At 40.5% G+C, this 22,461-nt stretch overlaps 1 protein-coding gene across 1 annotated transcript; it reads left to right on the forward strand.

The window, feature by feature from the left end:
• Positions 1–371: 371 nt before the first annotated feature.
• On the forward strand, positions 372–21,551 carry LOC130830918 (kelch-like protein 7). The gene is made up of 4 exons (XM_057698205.1): positions 372–711; positions 13,908–14,052; positions 14,147–14,937; positions 21,376–21,551. Exons 1-4 carry the CDS (start codon positions 372–374, stop codon positions 21,549–21,551), a joined length of 1,452 nt encoding a protein of 483 aa, XP_057554188.1.
• Positions 21,552–22,461: the final 910 nt, after the last annotated feature.

The following is a 22,461-nucleotide window of genomic DNA, read 5'->3' on the forward strand; positions in this document are numbered from 1 at the left end:
AATCCAGACTAAATGATCATCCAGACTAAATACTATTTCTTCAAATGTTCCATTGATACAAGTCTACTCTCTTTCCTGCCTCCTCCCAAATGCTTTGGTTTCAGATATATGGTATTAAATCAAATACTCTAAAATTTGACTGCATGGCATATGTAGCAGGATATTAAATGCAATTTTTTCTGTTGTCTCAGATTAGCATTTGGCTTAGTCCTCAAAACTGAAAACAGTGGGTATTCAGTATTGATATGTGTTAGTTTAGGTTCTCTGAGAAGCAAACACCAAGACAGGTGTAGATGTGAAAGGAGTGTATTGAGGGAAAGTCCCATTAGGAAAAAGGGGAAGGTAGAGTGGAGACAGGAGGAACCTTAAGAATGCAATTCAAGTCTGACCATGGTGAAGTAGGGGGGAAGACAGGAGAGTTGGGTACAGAGAATCTCAACCTCCAGCCAACCTCGAAGGTTCAAAGAAGGCCAGTCAGAAGTTCTGGAGCCAATATCTCTCTTCAGAAAAGTTCCCCACCTGAGAGGAACAGACCTGTCTTAGTACCCCTGACACACTCGGTCATTAGCTGGGAGCAGCCCATGGAGACCGTGGCTTTGACACAAACAGTGACAGATTTGGAGCACAGCCTCTGGGGCTGTCAGTCAAGGGAGCTCCCTGCAGCAGCAGAGCTGAGCAGTGCATTTGCGTGGCTGCCACACCACAGCTTCTGTATGTGAGGGTCACATTTCCAGAGGACTTGCTGAGGAGGCAAAAAGGTCCAGTGACATAGCCTTCAAACACTTCTGAAAGCAAAGATTGTAAATTAATTAGAGGGAGATCTTCAAAGGGATTTTGTAGGATTAGAAAGTGCTGGGGCATTTTACTTCTCCCCAAACACGCATGGAGTTTGGAGCCACTTGAGTGGAAGCTGAGATCTCTACTTCCTACCCAAAGGTACACTCCTGCTATAGAACACTGAGCCTGCCCTGTCCTGCTTCCAAAGCAAAATCAAGAGCATCCTTGGGAGAACCTAATATGTGCCCCCATTGAATTAGGGACCAGAGAGCAGAGCCTTCCTTTATTCTGGAAAAGTCTGGAGGTGGGATTGAGCTTGGAGAACCACTGGCATATACATTTTGGACATTCCCTCTTCACGTAAGGTCTCTCTATTATTTGGGAGACAGTTTGTGCAGCCTTAGAAAGGGCAAAGGCTATAATTGCACTGTTCATTGCCTTGCCACTTACCTGTGATTTGAAGTAGATTATTTTACTCTTCTGAGCCTCCATTTTCCTCATCTATAAAAGAGAACAGTAATTTCTACCCCCAAAATTTGTTGTCAGAATTAAATGAGATAATGCATGTAACAGCCTGAGAAACCTCTATGATAGTAACTACATTCCCAAGTAAAGAAATAAATTCAGTGCTCTGTAATCCTGTCCTATTGTACATTCAAGGAAACACAGATTTCATAATTTTTAAAAAGCACTCTTACAGTAGGTCCTTGTTGGTTATCCACTTTAAATATAGCAGTGTGTACAGGTCAATCCCAAACTCCCTATGCCTCCCCCCACCAACCATAAGTTCCTTCTCTAAGTCTGTGAGTCAGTTTCTTTTCTGTAAATAAGTTCATTTGTATCATTTTTTTTTTAGATTCTAAGTGATACCATAGGATATTTCTACTGTAGCACAGGGAATTCTGCTCAATATTCTGTAACAACCTAATTGGGAAAAGAATTTGAAAAAGAATAGATACATGCATATGTATAACTGAATCACTTTGTTGTACAGCACAACATTGTTAATTAACAATACTCTAGTATAAAATAAAAAAGCACTTTCAAAATTTACTTTTTTTTTATTTTCTAGTAGTTATCTATTTTATACATATTAGTGTATATATGTCAATCCCAGTCTCCCAGTTCATCCCCCTCACACCTTCCCTCTTTGGTGTCCATATGTCTGTTCTCTATATCTGTGTCTCTATTTCTGCCTTGCAAACTAGTTCACCTGTACAATTTTTCTAGATTCCACGTATATGCGTTAATATACGGTATTTGTTTTTCTCTTTCTGACTTACTTCACTCTGTATGACAGTCTCTAGTTCATCCATGTCTCTACAAATGACCCAATTTTGCTCCTTTTTATGGCTAGGTAATATTCCATTGTATATATGTACCACATCTTCTTTATCCATTTGGTGGACTAGTCTGTTGATGGACATTTAAGTTGTTTCCATCACCTAGCTATTGTAAATAGTGCTGCAATGAACATTGGGATGCATGTGTATTTTTGAATTATGGTTTTCTCAGGGTATATGCCCCGTAGTGGGATTGCTGGGTCATATGGTAATTCTATTTTTAGTTTTTTAGGGAACCACCATACTGTTCTCCATAGTGGCTGTATCAATTTACATTCCTACCAACAGTGCAAGAGGGTTCCCTTTTCTTCACATCCTCTCCAGCATTTATTGTTTGTAGATTTTCTGATGATGCCCATTCTAACCGGTGTGAGGTGATACCTCATTGTAGTTTTGATTTGCATTTCTCTAATAGCTAGTGACGTTGAGCAGCTTTTCATCTGCCTCTTGGCTATGTATGTCTTCTTTGGAGAAATGCCTATTTAGGTCTTCTGCCCATTTTTTGATTGGGTTGTTTGTTTTTTTGATATTGAACTGCAGGAGAAAAAAAGCACTTTTAAAGAACTTGCTACCTGTAAGGAATTTACTGAAGATCTGGAGACTCAGTAGGACTGAGGACAGCTACTGAGCTTTTCTCAGTACTCTTGTAATTTGAGGGCATTATTTTAATAAATTCACAATGTTTTATTATTTAATGGTCGTTAATTACTCTACAGTTTGCTTGGAGTTAATATATGTGACAGAATGATGAACCATCCCCATTTGCCTGGATCTTTACAGTTTTACCACTCAAAGTGTCATATCTCAGAAACCCTTCAGTCCCAGCAAACCAAGACGCTGGGTTGGCTACACATGGAGTTCTTAGAACACTGCCTAGAATATTTTGGGCATTCAGTAAATAACCATTGTCATTTTCTTTTACTGAAATTTGAACTTGCATATCAGCAAGACTGTGCTGAGCTTTGGAGGACAAAGATGAATAGGACTCGGGGTCTCCCTTGTAGAGCTTGGAGATTAGCAGAGAAAATGGATGACTAGAACTAACAAAATTTACTCCCAAAGTTTGGATTTGATGCAATGTACTCTGTATATCCATAGAAACTTTACAGAGTACATGTAATATATATAAATATATGTATTCTAAAAAGTGCTGTACTAGTCGGAATCCTCCAGAGAAACAGAACCAAGAAGAGAACTATATCTATGAGAAGACTGAGAAGACTTATTACAGGAATTGGCTCACGCAGTTCTGGAGGACAAGAAGACCCCAGTTATCCAACCACTAATCTACATGTTGTTGTGAAGGTATCTCGTAGATGTAATTAAAGTCTATAATCAGTTTAAGTAAGAAATGTTACTCTAGATGTTGGACTGGACTTGATTCAAAGAACTGAAATGCCATAAGAAAAAGAAGGTGGAAGAAGGAAAAAAAGAAATTCCACCTGTGGATTCCATCTTCAGCTAGTGCTGGAGAGTTTCCAGCCTGCCCTTCTTGACAGCCTGCTACATGGATTCCAGACTTGCCTAGCAACCCCCACAATTTCAAATATAAACCTTTGAGGTTTTATATTTTATATGTATTGTATTATACATATATATATATACATACATATTTTCCCCTTGGAGTAAAGAGCATTGACATTCAATTCTTGAAGTTTTTCCCCTTGAAGGCACATATATGTGCCTTCAAGGGGCAAAACAACCCAATTAGGCAGAAAACACGAATTTTATATATCACCTTTAAAAATGGCAATAATATTGCATATTATAAATTATTATTTTGTCAGCACATAAGGTAGGGTTCCACCAAAATACAGAAGTATAAATACAGACATATCCTTAAACATTTTTACTGATCATTTCATTTAGTATTGTCTCAGTAGAAGAAAGTTTATCCAAATTGAAATTAATAAAAAACCTATATAAGAAGCATCTTTAGCACATCTAGAAAGACTGTAAACTATATCCTTTTTATGAATAGAATACAAATTATGAGAAAACCTTGATAATAACAACATAACTAGTGGTTTTGCTGAGATGAATATACAAAAAACAAGTTTTATGAAATAAATATATACTAATGTATGAGTTATGTGTGCCTTTATCTTATTACTTACATAAACCTCATTGGCCCATCAATAAAATGCATATATATGCAAAATAATAATTAAATTCATCCACCTTAGATATTTTGCTGACTTTCAGTCATATACAAACCATATTTTTATGCATATTTTTATTTTTTGTCATTATAGAGTTATTTTACTAGTGTAAGAAGGTTGGACTTATCTTTAAGAGTTTGCTAGTTGCTTTAATAGCTTTTGTGTAGTTGGCCTTATAATATGAAACCTTCATATCCCACATATATCAAGGACAGGCCTGAATTGAGACTTCTCAATGTAATTTTGGTTTTTCCACCCTTACCATGCTACCCCAATAAACACCCAAGAGTCCTAGCCCTGTAGCGGTATAGGAGAGCCTCTAGATTTTTCTCTACTCCCAAGAGAACTTTAAAAGCAAAAGGAGTTGAAAGAACACTGTTAGAACTGAATAGCAAGTGTCCTGAGAAAGATGTAGAATGACCTGCAAGGACTAGATAACCAAGCATTATTGCAGGACCGTCGGCTTCAGGGCAGATAGCAGTAGCCATATATGTCATTGTCCTAAAGGATGAATTCCCTCTCAGTAGTGGAGGGTGAAGAACAACCAATAATCCTCCATGTGATCATATCAATTGAGACTGAAGAGGGATCTGACAAAATTTAACACTCATTACTAATAAAAACTCTCAGAAAAATAGAAATAGTAGAACTCCAATTCAAGAAAGAACAGCTACCAAAAAGAAAAAAAAAATACACCGAAAACAAAAAACCCACTAATGGTGAAAAGCTGAATGCTTCCTTCCTAAGCCTGAGAACAATGCAAGGATATCAGCCCTCACCACTCTTGTCGAGACCAGCTCGGCGACTCGAGGTGAGTGACGGGTGCCACAAGCTTATGAAGAAGACACAGACACAGACTGAAGAGAAAAGTGGGACGGGGGGGGCTCAAGACCTCTCGGATCAAGAGCCCCGCTGACTCATCCCAGGCTGCTTTTATTGAGTTCGTGGGCTAACATTCTCAGGTTACACTCATAAACAATCAAAGGCCTCACATGACTGAGGCAATTATCTTTGTTTACTTCCTGGGTCTGAGTTGAGCAGGTGTGGATTTGAGCTGGGGGTGGAGAGCAAAACAGCCCTGGGGGCAGGAGACCTTTCTCAGATATTGGGGGTCTGTGCCCCACCCCTGTTGGCCCCTCTGCGACTGTGCCTGTCTTAGGTTGTTCCTCCCTTGAGGAATCTTACCCGTCTCTGGCTAACCAGTCATCCTCTAGGGCCAAACAGGGTGATATAAGGAAGGTTCTATGCCCCACCCCTGTTGGCCCCTCTGTGACTGTGCCTGTCTTAGGTTGTTCCTCCTCTGAGGAATCTTACCCGTCTTTGGCTAACCAGCCATCCCTCAGGACCAAACAGGGTGATATTAGTCTCCACGCCCCGCACCCTCAGCTCCTCCACTGCTCAAGCAGGACATTCTGAATCCCATCGCTCGGCCCACATACTTCAACATTTTCAATGTTTCAAAAAGGTTCCAGAATGTCTTCCCACACACTCTTACTCAACACAGCTCTGAAAGCTGTAATCAATGCAATAAGACAAGAAAGGGGGAAAAAGGCATATAGATCTGAAGGGAAGAAATACAATTGCCCTTATGCATACCAAACATGATTGTCTACATGTAAAATTCCAAAAATCTACAAAAAAAAAAAGTTTGGAATATATAAGTGTGTTCTGCAAGGTCACAGGATACAAGATAAACATACACAATTTTTTTCTAGGTATCAATACCATCAGTGAACACATGGGCAGAGAAAATACAATACATTTGTAGTCGCTCAAAAAAAGATAAAATACTAGGTGTAAATCTAACAAAACATACCCAGGCCTGAAAACTACAAAACGTTGATGAAAGACATCAAAGTTCTCAATAAATGGCGAGGCATAGTGTGTTCATGGATCAGAAGATTCAGCATAAAGATGTCAATTCCCCCAAACCGGTATACCAGTCAGTGCAATTCCCATCACAATTACAGCAAGATTATTTATAGCTGTAGACAAGATTATCCTAAGGTTTATATTAGGAGGCAAAATACCTAAAGGAGTTAAAACTATTTTGAAAAGAAAAATAAAGTGAGACTGTGAGATGATACAAATATATGTATATTGGTCTCTGCCCTTGGTTCCTGGCGCAGAGCTCGTAAAACCTTTGTAATTTCCAAGTGATGAGAACACTTGGAGCAACTCTTGTTCTAGTATTTGTCTTTGACCCTGTACATGACACAAGGCCCCTGAAACCCTTCTAAGTGCCTGAGCAGTAAGAGTATTAGGAGCATCTTTTGTTTGAATGAGGCGACTCTGGGTGGCTCCTGAATTGGTGGCTGGTCACCAGAAAGACCAAGCGTGACTAGAAGCTTGGAATTTTCACCCCTGGCCCCCCATTCTCCTGAGAAGGGAGAAGGGCTGAAAATGGGGTAAATGATCTACCATGCCTACACGATGACACCTCCATAAAAGCCCAATAATATGAGGTTCTGAGAGCTTCCGGGTTGATGAACACATCCACACTGGGAGCGTGACCCACGCCAACTCCACAGGGACAGAAGCTCCTGTACTTGGGACCCTTCCAGACCTCACCCTGTGTATCTCTTCATCTGGCTGTTCATCTTTATGCTTTATCATTGCCTTTCATAAACTGGTAAGTGTTTCTCTGAGTACTGTGAGCTGCTCTAGCAAATTAATCGAACCCAAGGAAGGAGTCATCGGCACCTCCAATCTATAGTGGGTTGGTCAGAAGCACAGGTGAAAACCTAGGCTTGTGACTGGCATCTGAGTGTGGGGGGAGGGTGGTCTTGTGGGTCTGAGCCGCTCACCTGTGGGATCTGATGCTCTCTCCAGGTAGATAGTGTCAGAATTTAATTAAGTTGCAGGATACCAGCTGGTGTTGCAGGGAATTGCCTGGTGTGGGGAAAAACACTTTCAATGACCAGAAGTAAAGCGCTTTACGTAAGTAGTAACGAACACTCACAGGGAAGAAACACACAGTAGGGAAGAGTGGGGATTTTTCCTACACAAGAAAAAAATACTGAGTTTTTCCCTTTTAGGGAGGAAAGAATGTGCCCAATTTCAAGATGTATTATATAGCTACAGTAATGAAAACTGTTTGGTATTGGCAGGGGAATAGACAACATAGGTGAGTGGAACAGAGCAGGGAAACCAGAAATAACTCAGGCAAATATGTCCAACTGAGTTTTTGACAAAGGGTAAAAAGCAAAAATAGAGGAAAAACCACATTTTCAACAAATGGTGCTAGAGCAATTGAATATCCACAGGAAGAAAGAAAAAGACAGAAAGAAACTCAACCTAAGTTTCACAGTTTCTATAAAAATTAACCCAAAATGAATCACGGTCTTAAATAGAAAACAAAACTAAAACTTTTAGGGAAAAAAATAGGAGGCAACATTTGGATCCAGAATTAAGTAAAGCGTTCATAGATTTGACACCAAAACTATGACATATAAACAGAAAAATTGCTAAGCAGGACTTCATCAAAATTAAAAACTTTTCCTTCATGAAAGACCCTGTCAGAGAATGATAAGACAAGCTATAATTTGGGAGAAAATATTTACAAGGCACGTATCTGACAAAGGACTGATATCCAGGATAAAGAACTCTCAAAACTCAACAGTAAAAATGTAAACAACCCAATTAGAAAATGGGCAAAAGACACAAACAGACATACAGATGGCAAATAAGCCCATAAGAAGATTCTCAACATCATTAATGATGAAAGAAATACAAATGAAAACCACAATAATAGTACCACGCATCTATCAGAATAGCTAAAATTAAAACATAGCAGCCTCACCAAATGCTAGGAAGGGTGTGGAGTACTCCTGACGTCCTGGTGGGAATGGGAAAAGGCACAGCCGCTCTAGAAAACAATTTAGCACGTTCTGAAAAACGAAGTCACCAGTTGCCATGCAATCCAACAGGTATACTCCTGGACATTTATCCCAGAGAAATGAAAACTTATGTTCACACACACACCTGTGTTTGATGCTTATAGCAGCTTTATTCATAATAACCCAGTACTGGAAACTGCCAAAATGTCTTTCGGTAGGTAAATGGTAAACAAACTGCAGTCCATGGTAAACAAATGGTAAACAAACTTCTTATTGCTGGGCAGTAAGAAGGAAGGAACTATTGATACATTCCCAACCTAAATGACTCTCCAGAGAATTAGGCTTAGTGAAAAAAGCCAACCCCAAATGGTTACATACTATATGAATCCATTTATATAACATCCTTAAAATGACAAAATGAAAGAATGGAGAACAGCTTAGTGGTTGTCAGGAATTAAGGAGAAGATGGGGGCGGGAGAGAAGCAGCAGCAGGAGGGATCCTTGTGGGGATGAAATGTTCTGTTTCTTGACTATATCGTCGTGAGGATCCTGTGTGATATTTTACTCTAGTTTTCCAAGATGTTACCATGGCAGAAACGGGGTAAAGGGGACACAAGACCTACCTGCGTTATTTCTTACCATTGCATGTAAATCTACAGTTACCTTACCATAAAAGATTTACTTGTTAAAAATCTGAAAGTCTAAGAAAACCAGAAGTGATGACGTTTGCCTGTGGTTGATTAGATTATGTTTTTTTTACTATTCTATAGAATTAAACGTGGAAAGAAAGAGTAGGACAAGTTATCCAACACAGTCAAAGTTTAAAAAAAAAAAAAAGATACAAAGTACCTTAGAGATTTTATTGTAATTTAAAATATACAAATAAATATTTATTTGGTAATCTGCTGCTATAAAGCCATAGGCTCTTCTTCTTTGAGTATCAAATGCCAGTAGAGCTGGGTGTGCCTGCACACACCCACATGGTGCTGGCTACCATTCCAGTTTGGTTCTTTAAAGGGAAAAAACAAAACTTATAGAACTTGGGATGTGATTAGAGTACTTCGTTTCTAGGTTTTCACGGAATTTTTGTTGTTTTTCTTCTTTTTTCAAGTCGTTTACAGTTATCTCTCACACAGATCTAATTTAACAGCATTTTTTAAAGCAACTCTCTGGTTCTCTCCAAAGTAACCATAAAAATGAAATTACTGAACTGGCAATCCCTCCCCAGGGATAGCTACTCTTAATACATGGCACAGATCCTACAGTGCAGATCTAATCCCAATCAATGTATTTTTAAACTGAGATGAATTTTGGGCGTGCTGATTTGTATTTTTTTCCTATAAAGTATGTTTTACTTTCCTGATAAAAAATAAGTTGTTCCTACAACAAAAAATCAGGTGGACAAGTCCATGTTTTGTAATAAAAAAAGTTATCAATGTGTTCATAGTCCTTCTTAGTCTGCTTTCTACCACCACAAAAAAAAAAGAAATTTCTATCCAAGGCAAGTTTTTTCTCCACCTCATTTTCCCTTTACATTCAATACAATCCCAGACCACCTTCCTCCAACTTCAGCTGGTATTGTGCTCGGGAAATATAGACTAATTTTCACCATCAGTGAAAATAAAATATAACTAGAATGGGAAATATGCTCTATAGCGTTTACAAATAAGTTCACTTTTATAGTACATTCTAAACCCCAATATAAGTTGTTTGAGAGGATCCTTGGCTCTGTTGCCCTGGTGCATATTAAGCTGATGGAGACAATTCATTAATGAAACAACTCATCTGCAAAGGTGAAAGCAGAGGGAAACATAAAAGGTGTTCTCATTTTGGGGGAGTTAACCCAATAGTTGAGTAATTGCTGTCAACCCTGTTAATGGTAAGTGGGTGGCCCATGTTTTGAAAGTAGCGTTCATCATCACCTAGGACCATCTGTCCTGCTGTGCCTCATTCAAGCTCGCCCTGTACAGGGAAGTCTGGTAACAGGATATCATGTATGTGCTCATATGTATATGAATCAGAAGGGTAAACATGCTTAGACCCTGAAGCAATTGAATATGTGTGCATTTGTATATAAAAGACTGCTATCTGTGTGTGCTTGCACACTCACAACTGTGGAGAAGCTTAAAGCTTTTGCTTCTACTCCACCAAGTAGCTATTACAGACCGCATGGTGTACTGGAAATGAACACTGGAGAACTGGGGAGACCACCCACAAGCTCCTTCTTTGACAATCCAATTTCTGCACTTGACTTTGACTTCCTGCTTAGAATGCCAATGGCTCTGCTAGCAAACTACCTGAAGACTGATTTCTCAGAGGACACTGAACAGGAAAGAGAAACCAAATGAAAGTGAAACAAGTGCACTCAGGATGAACCCCACAAGGGAAAGCTGAATCTCAAGGTGTAGAATTTAATTTTTCTGGTAATGGTGTAATTTTGCTCACAAGTGAATCACTCTTTATTCTACTTTATTTTGCACATATTATCTCTAAGGCACAATTTTTAATCTGTAATTATCTTACCACATAATTTAGAGCTTTGTATATAGCAGTAAGCTATGCACTACGTGAAATAGTCTGGTGCTAAATTGTTTTGCCAGGGTAGGTCTTATCATTCCCATTTTTTATATCTCTTTGTTCAGAGGCCAACTTGGTAAGGTGATGAGATGATGTAACCTGCATGACAGGGGTTGTGGAAATATTAAAACAAGTCCCCAACACCTGCTAAGTCAAAGGGTTGGGAAAAGGATGATCAGAAAGTACCCCTCTTTCTGCCAAAGGAAGTTTAAAACATCTCACTTTATTTCCTCCAAGAAGCTAAGAGACAGAATGAGCATGAGAGTGGACGTCAGGCAGGGCTGCATCAGGAGGGAGAAGAAAGGAGGGAAAGGTCAGGGAAACATGAAGAACTATTTGCAGAAACATGACGGAATCTGGAAGAAAAAAGTGTAGAAAGAATCAGGACAAAGACCATTCTTTCAGTCTATGAGATGTAACCAATTTCTTCGCCATCTCAGTCATCTCAACATTTACTTCCACTGTTTCCTACAGAGTGTAGCGTTCTGCTTAATCATGGGACAGGTGCTCCAGAAAAGGAAAGAAGAGAGGGAGTGACAGAGGGAGGTAGGGAGGAAGGGAGGAAGGAAGAGAGAGAGGGAGGGAGGGAAGGAGAGAGGAAGAAAGGAAGGAAGGAAGGAAGGGGGAAAGGAAGGAAGGGAAGGAATAGATTTTTAAAATTAGAAAATGAGCTCTCAAATAAATGGTACAAAAAGGCACAAACACGTAGCAAAAAAAAAAAAAAAAAGAATATACACATATATTGGAAGTTTTTCTGAATACTGTCCTACTGTCCTTAAATTGTCACAGAACACTGTCTTATATGTAAGATGAGTCTCATCAATAAAGCAAACAAATCACTTTATCTCTTTAGCAACTAAACTCTCAGGGGCCAGGAGAATAACCGTAGTGTAATAAATACTGCTCTTATGTAAATGCTGTCACAGTAAGGCTTTAGGACATCTCAATAAAATTCTTTAGGTTCCTGAAAGTTATCAGTGGGGGGCAGCTCATTTTCTAAATCCCATGATATGTTTCAAATTACAATAAGATACTATCAAATATTACAATAAAAATACTGTTTTGTTTTTCCTTAAAAAGAAAAAAGAGAAGGAAGAAAGAAAAAAACTCAAGTGAGCAATCTCTTCTATAGGAAGAAATCTTATAATCTCCTACCATTTTTCTCTGGGTCTCCAAATTAAAAAACCCCAGAAAAGACTATGATCCCCTTATCCTTTGCAAATTATATAATAAACAGAATTTCCCTGGAAATTTTTCCCTTGTTTCAGGTCAGCTTCTCATTTTAATCATTTTGTCTACCAATGTACTTGCGCCTGAATTTTTATTAACCTGTTTTTACTTTGCCTTTAAATTACTTTGGGAAACAAAACTGATAGCAGATTCTAAGCAATAAACTGGGCCAAATTTGCAAGTTTGGGTCCAACCTTCTCATACCATCCAAAAGTGCCTAACATTGAAATTCTGGCTTCAGTGAAGTGTATTAATGCATATTTTAATTAATGCAAACTGTGAGGTCTAGCAATGTAGTGGAAATGTTCTCTATTAAAAGAAAAATAGTTCCAGAAGGATATATGGATTTAACCCACATCTATCATTTTTAAAGAGTTTGTTTCCTAATAAATATAGGAATGTCATATTACCTGAAAATTAAGTTCTCTTTAATTAGTGATGATAGGTAAAATATAGAATGCATTATACCACTAAACCCCCTCCCCCCCAAAAACCCAAACCAAACAAAAACAAGCATCAAAACATTGAAGGTAATAATACAGTATTGAGTATATTTTGCAGAATATTACCCATATAGGATTTCAATAGAAGCATTTCTTATACTCTTAACTCAAACTCCCATCTGAAACTCACCAGAAGATTTGTAAATAATAGTACATTGTTTTGAAAATTCATCTCATTCCAGCAAAAATGTAAATGCATTAAGAACCCGAAGATAATACTTTATGGTAAAAGTGAGTCAAGGGATGCAAAAACAAGATGTAAATCTAGAAACAAAAAGGTTCTCAACTGAAATAAAGGCAAACAAAACAATGTTATGTGGTGGTCATGAACACCACCCCCCCCCCAAAAAAATTTAGCGACTTAGCAGAACAGAAATTTATTTCTCACTCAAAACTTGCTGTAGATCAAGTTTTGAGTGAGAAAGAAGACCCTCAGGAGTCTTCCTCAGACACTGAAAGAGGATCCATCCCCCTATAGCTATACCCTCCAGAGCACATGATCCCCTGGTTCCATGAAACAGAGAGGAGGGTGGAGAGCAGCGCACCAAAATTTACTTGCCTCCACCCAGTGCAATTCTGCGCACACGTCACTGGTCAAAGCAAATTCCACGGCTGTGTCTTTGGGGATAAGGGAAATTAGTTTAATCTTCTATGTGACTGCAGAAGGAACCAGACACACTGGTGAACAAGAGCAATAGCTACCATACATGGTAAGAGCAGCTTTGGAAGGGAACTCGATTTTTCTGATTCTGTATGGGATGACTCTCTTGCCAGCGATTACTTCATCCGTAACCCTGATGAGAAGGACTAAAGTCTGGAGGAGAGGGAATCAGCTTATCTTTTTGCCATTTCGACGTGCCACCTGAATGCCCTTCTCTCTCCACCCTACTTCCCTCTTGGACTTCTGTCTCCTCTCCACTCGGATTTAAGACATTCCCCTTCTCCTGGAAACCTAAACTAATCCTCCTAGACTAGGTTAGAGATCCCTTTTATGTGATTTCAGAGCATCCTATAGTTACTCCTATTTGTCAGAGTGTTCACATAATGTGTTTTGACACATAGAAATGCAGGTAAAATATATGCTTGATACCTAAGAGACGATCAAAGAGGTCATCATCGTCATCTTAGCAGCTAGCACTTTGCGTTTAATTGAACAGTCTCTCTCACAAGACTGTGAGAGCCCATCCCCGTGCCTCAACTCTTACTTGAGGACACCTTCCTCCAGGTCACTCTGCTCCCACCCGCGCATACCAGTCTTGACCATTGACCTGGACTTGACCCTCACAGCCTCTGCTTTCCAGTGGTTTTATGTACCCACTCCTTTACTGACCCCCAAATTTCTTTTTATTCACCTTCTTCTATAGTTATGCTTGGACTATTACAGGATACATAAGCACTTAGCCTTTCAGTAACACATATACCCATCAGCAAATGGGTTAATTTGCAATGAAAATCGATATCCGGACATTGCAACAGATAAAGAAACAAACGTTCAAAAATTACTAAAGGGGGTTCTGCGGGAGCCGCAGCAAGCGGGCGACGTTACCTCCCCGCGAGCCTCTGAGGGGGCCGCCGGGCCTTGTCCTACCGCAGTGGCCACGCCGCTGCCGTCCCGGCCCCGGTGTTTGGGACACCGAAGCCTCCCCGTGCCGGCAGCGCGCAGCCCCCTCGCCGGGCCCGGCGAGTCCCGGGCGTGAACCGCGCTGACGGAGGAGGGCAGCCTCCGGGGTGGAGAAGAGCAGCAAGAAGAAGACCGAGAAGAAACTTGCCGCCCGCGAGGAAGCTAAACTGCTGGCAGGCTTCATGGGCGTCATGAATACCATGCGGAAACAGAAAACATTGTGCCATGGGATCCTTATGGTCCAGGAAAGAAAGATACCTGCTCATCGTGTTGTCCTTGCTGCAGCCAGTCATTTTTTTAACTTAATGTTCACAACTAACATGCTTGAATCAAAGTCCTTGGAAGTGGAGCTCAAAGACGCTGAACCTGACATCATCGAACAGCTTGTGGAATTCGCTTACACCGCTAGAATTTCTGTGAATAGCAACAATGTTCAGTCTTCGTTAGATGCAGCAAACCAGTACCAGATTGAACCTGTGAAGAAAATGTGTGTTGATTTTTTGAAAGCACAAGCTGATGCTTCAAATTGTCTTGGTATAAGTGTGCTGGCAGAGTGTCTAGACTGTCCTGAATTGAAAGCAACTGCAGATGACTTCATTCATCAGCATTTTACTGAAGTTTATAAAACTGATGAATTTCTACAACTTGATGTCAAGCGAGTTACACATCTCCTCAACCAGGACACTCTGACTGTAAGGGCAGAGGATCAGGTTTATGACGCTGCCGTCAGGTGGTTGAAATACGATGAACCTAACCGCCAGCCATTTATGGTTGACATCCTTGCTAAAGTCAGGTTTCCTCTTATATCAAAGAATTTCTTAAGTAAAACAGTACAAGCAGAACCATTTATTCAAGACAATCCTGAATGCCTTAAGATGGTGATAAGTAAGTTGCCTTAATATCCGTTTATAACCTGATCGTGTAGCCAGTTTCTCATGGGCGTAACACCCTTTACAATGGATCAGACTTGGTAGCCAGGGAGAAACACTCGAGACTTTACTCTTCTGGGTAATTAATCTATTGAGGTTCTCAACTGTCTATCTGGAGGGAACTTAGCCTCAGCCGTTATTTTATAGAAACGTGTGATAGAAGTTAAAAAATTACTTATGCTTTGTCTCCTTTTGTGTACAATAATTTTCATGCACTTTGTTTTTTGTGTTTCCTTTTTAAAATAATTTAGTCAAGTGTACTGTGATCACATTTTTTTTCTTAAAGAAAACGGTTTGTTTGTTGCGCCTGCAGCACATTTTTTGCACATTTTCTTTTTCATTTACTTAATTTTTCTTGACTTGCAGGCTAAGTTCCAAACCCTGTGTAAAATGCCACTTAATAAAATTGTCTGTTCAATTAAAAAAAAATTACTAAAGGACTTTCTTTTTCCTGACACTCCACTTAACTGCCGTACAGTGTAGATGGTCCAGTTTCAAGTTTTGCGCGTCCAACATCTTTGAACTTTTATTTTTCCAATAATCCCACAATGCTCATTCAGTTGTTCAGACATCTGACATGATTCCATCAAGATAATCATTTACACATATATGAGATTTACTGTTCATATGCTCTCCTGTACATGTATTATCTCATTCAATCAGTAATATTTATCCTCCTTTGAGAATCATACTAAAATTAGCACATCCTATGATGAATAACCAGCACCAATTATTAGTTTTATCATAGAATGGCATAAATTAGTACCCTAATTTATGTACATTTGTATATGTCTTAATCACATTCATGCTGGAAATAGGTTTTATTGAAATACTCTATATCTGGTTTTCCCAAGAATAACCCCTGGATTCCCTGGATGTCACAGTGCCTTCTCCCTGTAGGGTAAAAACTCTGATCCTCTCATCAATGTCAGCCATGAATAATTTTACAACCTCCCCAGTAGGTTATGTGCTTTGGAATTTTTCACTGGCCTGTGAAACATTTATTATATTCTGAGAACTTATTAAGCATGATATAAAACATGGAAAAGATATAGTCCCTATCCTGCAGCCTCTTCATCTAAATAGCACAAGCAACCAAATAAAAATAGTACGTCACAAAGATTGGTTTCAATTTCCTTCATTTCTTTTTCAGATTATGATGTCATTTTTCAAAGACCATGTTCGGGAGTTTCCGTCTAAGGAGAGCCTGTGGTCATATGAGATTAGAAGATGGTTCACCAAAGAAATGAGTTTTGAGCAAGACCCACTGAAGCAGAATTTGGGCCATACATCAGAAGAAATGCTGAGACAGAGCTTAGCATAAAAGCGGTGAAACATCGGCTTTTTAGGCAGAAGCATAGAGAAAGCTCTGAATCTGGAGTAAAGAAATGTTTTACTATTTATTACTATTAATTATTAGTATTATTATTTATGGGCTGCATTGTGTCTTTGTTGCTGTGCGCGGGCTTTCTCTAGTTGTGGAGAGCGGGGGCTACTCTTCATTGTAATGCTCAGGCTTCTTATTGCAGTGGCTTCTCTTCTCATGGAGCATGGGCTCTAGGCATGTGGGCTTCAGTAGCTGTGTCTCGTGGGCTCTAGAGCGCAGGCTCAGTAGTTGTGGCACTCGGGCTTAGTTGCTCCACGGCATGTGGGATCTTCCCGGACCAGGGCTCGTACCCACGTCCCCTGCATTTGCAGACAGATTCTCAACCACTGCACCACCAGGGAAGCCCTGGAGTAAAGAAATGTTTAAGTTCCTGGTCCTCACTCTTAAGCATGATGAAGTCGGTGACCTTAGGCAAACAATTTCACCTCTTTCTATTTCTGTTCTGTTCCCCAGTGTGAAAAGGGGATGAGTTTTCTGTTCTGTGCTGCTTGCAGAGATGACAGAAGTGCGTAGAATAGGAGACCCAGTGAGCATTTTGTGATCTTGGCTCTGGGGGCATGAGCACTTTGTGTTTCCTCTGCTCTCACTTATAAGGCACAGACTGACAGAGCAGCCAGAAGCCTGCTCCAAGTCTTGGATTTGTGCGCAGTACCTGGAGAAGAGCAGTCCTCCCTTTGCTTCTCATTTAGATCATCTCCCTGGTCCACGGAGAGGGCTACCATCCCTGCAGTGCTCGTCTTGCACCTCCCAGAGAAGAACCAGAAGTCTGGACACTAGCAGATGTGGTGTAGCTGGCTGAGACACTCTGGGACCATATGTACAAGCTGGTCATGTGCTCAGGGACCTGCCATTTGTCTTCACTCCAGATTAAAACTAGCATTTACACATGGCTTAATCACAGTCTATCAACACTGCAGTATCTCACTGGGATGCCACAAGAACCCCAGGTGCTGTCATCCAAGGGGGAGCAGAGTCTGGAGACAGGCAGCCCTGGGTTTGAATTCCGGCTTAGCCGTTCACCAGCTATGTGACCTTGTGCAAAGTACTCCATGCCTCTGAGCTCCAAATGTCCATCTACACTACAGTGATCACAAAAAGGGATCTAATAGGGTTTTGTGAGTGTTAAGTATGAAGGCAAGTAAGGCACTTAGTGCAGGGCCTGGCTCCTTGTAAGCACGCTATAAATGCTGGCTACGTTCGTTTGTTTGCTTGTTTGTTTTATTAAGACAATTTTTAAAGAACAGTTTCAGGTTCACAGCAAAATCCAGAGGAAGATACAGAAATTTCCTATATATCCCCACCCCCACACACATACACACAGCATCCCCCATTATCAACATCCCCCACCAGAGTGGTACATTTGTGACAACTGATGAACTTACATGGACACTTGGTAATCATCCAAACTCGACAGTTTACATTAAGGTCCACTCTTGGTGCATACTCTATGGGTTTGGACAAACAACAATTGCCCATCTTAGTATCAAACAGAGTATTTTAACTGCCCTAAAATTTCTCCATCTATTCACCCCTCTGCTCCCCACCATCCCCTGGTAACAAACAATCTTTTTTTCCTGTCTCCCCACCTCTTGCCTTTTCCAGAATGTTACATAGTTGGAATCTGACATTATGTAGCCTTTTCAGATTGGCTTTTTTCACTTAGCAATATGCATTTAAGGTTCTTCCATGTCTTTTAATGTATTGATAGCTCATTTTTTTTAGTGATGAATAATATTCCATTGTCTGGATGTACCACATCCAGGCTAGTTTTATAACGCAGGTGTTGAACAGACACAGAGAGGTTATGGAATACTCCCAATCTCACACAGCCAGTGAGCGACACGTCAGGACTTCAATCAGCAATTCTTTCTTCTGCACAGCCCTGCAGTCCAGCCTCAAACGAGCCCATGTAGCTGACAAACTAAGACATGAAAAATGTAAGCCGCACTTCCACAGAATAGTCAGGAGACTTTGTACATTTCTGTTGTTGGACAAATATTCTTACTCCCCTTGAGTAGAAAGAGAACCACCACAAGGGCCACGGATGGCTCTGGGGCCCATGGTGGAACTCAGGGGGCAATAACAGGAAGCACCCCACTCTCTTCTCCTGGTCAGTCTGCTAGACCAGTGCTGCTCCTTCTGATACAGTGGGTCTGGGATGGGGCCTGAAATTCTGCATATCTACTAAAAGTCCGGGTGGTACCATGCTGCCAGTCCATGGACCAGACTTTAAGTAGAAAGAGGATGGCCTATCACACTCTCCTAGGAAGAAAATGGAAATAATTCAGTAATTCATCCAACAATTCTTTATTGAGTCTCTGTCACATGTTAAGTGGTCGAGGTTTAATGGGGAGAAAGCAAAAACTACTGTGATTTCTGCCTTCATAGAACGTGCATACGATAGGGGAAGACAATTAAACAAATAAAACAGGGACAAACTGCAATAAATGCTACAAAGGACAAAAAACAGGGCCGGAAACAGTAAGATGAGGATGTTCTTTAGACTGATCTGAGAAGACCTCTCTGAGAAGGTGTCAATCAAGTTGAGATTTGAAGGATGAGAAGCTAGCTCTGCAAAAAGCAGAAGAGGAGAATTTTACTCTAAATCATTCATAACATCCCTGAAATGGCAAAAGAGGGGAAGAGGAAGTCTGAATTTCATTTCAATATAGTCATTCTATCTACTGGGTAAAGAATGGACCCTAAGGGAGCAAAAATGGCAGCAAAGAAACTAGCCAGAGGCCATTACAGGGGTTCAGTAAAGAGAGAATGGGATTCCACGCATTTGGTGATGAAAAAAGCATAACAGTTGGCCTTACAGAAGGAGAGAGTTGGGCAGGGGACAAGGATTTTCAATCTCTGTACCCAGCATCAAGTCAGGCTACCCCAGAGACAAAAACAAAGGTACCAACAAGAGAGAAAGTATCCATGGTACAGAAGGGCTGCCCTCGTGGTGAGAAGGGAATGTACCACCTTGGCAGGAAGACTCTCCAGGTAGCAGCAATGATGCTGAAATTAGAACAATGCCCAAAAGTTCTAGAGCCATGTGGTCCAGCATGGGAGCCACTAGCCACATGTGGCTATTTAAATTTAAATCAATGAAAATTGGGATTTTTTAGGATTTAATAGGATTAAATTTCAGTTTCTCAATCTTAGTCTTCACATTTCAAGCCCTCAGTAGGTAACATACATGGCTTGTGGCTGCCATTTTGAACAGTAGTGATTCAGAGAACATTTCAATCATCATAGAAAGTTCTAGCAGACAGTGCTGCTCTGGATGGCTAAGATGTGAGTGAAAATAAAGGGATGATGGAAGGTCATAAGATAGTCCATAAAGGTATAATGCCTGTTATTTTCCGGCAGATGGACTGTACCCAGGTAATGTGGTCAGGGTATATTTTCTATGTAAATAAGCAAGAGAAAAAAATGTGTAATGGGGCTTCCATGGTTGAAGACTGGAAGAGCAGATACCATATAAAGACAAATGAGTGGCCAATTAGGGTGGTGGTTTGAGAATCATTTCACTGTCCAATCTGAGGGACCTAGACTAGGCAGGAGCTTAATTGAAGCCAAAAGGAAAACAAATGGATTCTGAGAACTGAGAGCAGTGAGGGGATCTGAGATCTGGATGCTCGTCAGTAATGAACTCAGTAGGGGACATGGGGTAGTAATGGGTAAGGTAGAAAGTGAGTCCAGATAAGAAAATTTCATGGTTGGAGATCTTGGCAGAGAAATAGTCTGAGTGATATTGAAGTCCAACATGCGGTCTTGCCCATAGTAGCTGAAATGGAGGCCAAGATCATATTCAGGGACCCTAAGACCAGGATTTTGGAAGGGTCATCAACATGAATTGTTTTAATGTTTTATTATGAAACATTTAAAGCTTACATAAAAGTAGAAAAATAGTATCATGAACCTCTATATACCTTTAATCCAGCATTAACAATTAGTAACTCATGGCCAATCTTATCAACATGGATTTTAATGTCACCAAGGCCTCCCAATGTCTTAGAGAAAGGAAATGGGAGCAGGTGGCAAAAACAGAACAAAAGGTTGGGAGGTCCCCTTCCTCATGGCCAACAGTGGCAACTAAATAGGGGATGTGGAATTCAAAATAGGAGCAGTGCTGATGCAGGAACAATAGAAAGCAACTAACACAACATCTGGCACGTAGTAGAGACTCAATAAATAAGAAGGTACAGACAGATAGACAGCAGAGAGCAAAGAATATCCCATTCCCATCTCCCTACATCTGTGGGGGATTTAAGCAGCAGGAGACAGACACAATGAGAGTTTTCCAAACTCTTTGGAAAAGACTTCAAAATCTAGGTTGCAGTCATAGATACAGCCCCCATAGATTATAATTATAATAATCCAGCCAAGCCATATCTTATCAAGAAAAAGTTAAGCAAAAGCCACACAGCAGAGAAGTTTGCTCCCTAGTGATATTTGAAAATAAAACAGCTACAAAGATCAGTCTCCATTAACATGACTCCGGCAGGCTCTCCATGGCCCTTTGCCCTGTGCCAATGAAAATCAGCATCGCCTCTGCAATTTGTCCTTGAGAAACACAAAAACTCCTCATGAGCCAGTATTCTTTCAGGTTAAGTACAATGGGCACAGCTGCAAACGCATGGGGCCACGATGCTTCAAAGACCTTCAATGATTTTCTGTATTTCTTTCAATTTTAATAGAATTGGTGAGTGACAGATGTCCACAATCACATCAAAAGCTGCTTTCAGAGTTGGCCTCTTGGGCTACTCTTTGTCCTAAAAATCTAAACGCAAGAAGCAAAAGCATGGGCGTTTAGAATTCCTATGTGTTTAAACCAAGATTCTAAATTCATCTCCCTTTTCCTAGAGGAACACAGAAGTTCAGTGTTTGGTTTCCTAAAGACCATTTCTGGTTCCGTTTCAGTCTGTAAGTCTGTTGAGCTGGTAGGGTGGGTACCACTAATACATGTGGTTTACATTAATGCTATTCATGATTTTATTCCTAACTCTGCAGGAAGCAGCTCACCAGATGGTATTCACGTTTGTGTGTTGCTAAAAGTCCCTCAGAATCCCCATTCCCAAGACGAATCCATCAATTGCAATGTCGATAAAACACATGCCTCTGCGTTTGCCATTGAAAAGGCCGTTTTCAGTCAGAGGAGAAATACTGCAACAGGACACTCAGGGTGAAATGTTAAAATCAAAAGTCTTCCCAAGCCTACAACGTGATTTGGGGATCAGCTGATACCCGCAGAACAATGCAGGTACTTAGAAAAGGGCATTTCAAGTGAGCAAGAGTTTGGTAGCTTCAAGGAGGAGAGCAAGTGATTCAGTGCAAAAAGGGTAAATTTCCTCTGCACCTTCCCAACTGAGGACATTGTGCTCATCTCAGGCGGATACTAAGTGATGCAGTAAAGCAGCAAATTAGAAGAATGTAAATTCTTTAGTAGCAATTGCACGCAGGGGAAAAAATGCCTCCTAATGCTCATATTTGTTTTCATGTAAATAATGTACACTCTTCCTAAAATCAGACCGGCATGAGCTTAAGTAAGATATCAAAATCTGCAATAGATAACACGCTGGACCCCAAAACAGCTGGGGCACAGTCACCTTCCTTCTTGGGGGGAATTCTTGTTGGCAAATGAGAGAGATGTGCCCAACATTGAAACCCAGCAGTTTCAGTCTTTTGCTTCCTTGCTTATTCTTGGTAGGGGCATGTGTTTGTGTTCGCATTCTCTCTCTCTTTCTCTCCGATTTCTTATTACACTAAATTGTATGCTAATTGTTTGAGTGATCCCAGATGATATCAGTTCTGTTTTAATTGGTGTAACTGCTATTGTTATTCCTTCCCCATCCCTCTGTCTGTCGCCCTGGCACAGATCTGGTGATGCCAGGAGTTTTCTCTCAGGTTCGTGGAAGCCTCATTGTCCCACAGAGAATGGTCCAGGGTGAGCCCAGTGGGTGAATCAGAGCAGTCAGGGTTCTCCTCCATAGTTTCTTATGACCAGGAAACTTAGGACTAGGGCTCAAATTGCCATCTCCTAAATGTCTTCAATTGGCTTTCCATCGGCCTCACCTTCAATCTTCTGTCCCTCACTGC

Source organism: Hippopotamus amphibius, chromosome 11 (assembly GCF_030028045.1).
Source record: "Hippopotamus amphibius kiboko isolate mHipAmp2 chromosome 11, mHipAmp2.hap2, whole genome shotgun sequence".
Taxonomy (NCBI): Eukaryota; Metazoa; Chordata; class Mammalia; order Artiodactyla; family Hippopotamidae; genus Hippopotamus; species Hippopotamus amphibius.

Bases quoted from the DNA above. Each gene is read 5' to 3' on its own strand.
- LOC130830918 (XM_057698205.1), top strand. From the start codon at position 372: ATGCAATTCAAGTCTGACCATGGTGAAGTAGGGGGGAAGACAGGAGAG. The intron at 14,053-14,146 runs GTGTTTGGGACA...CTGACGGAGGAG, and splicing joins CCGCTGCCGTCCCGGCCCCG to GGCAGCCTCCGGGGTGGAGA. The intron at 14,938-21,375 runs GTAAGTTGCCTT...CTAACTCTGCAG, and splicing joins ATGCCTTAAGATGGTGATAA to GAAGCAGCTCACCAGATGGT.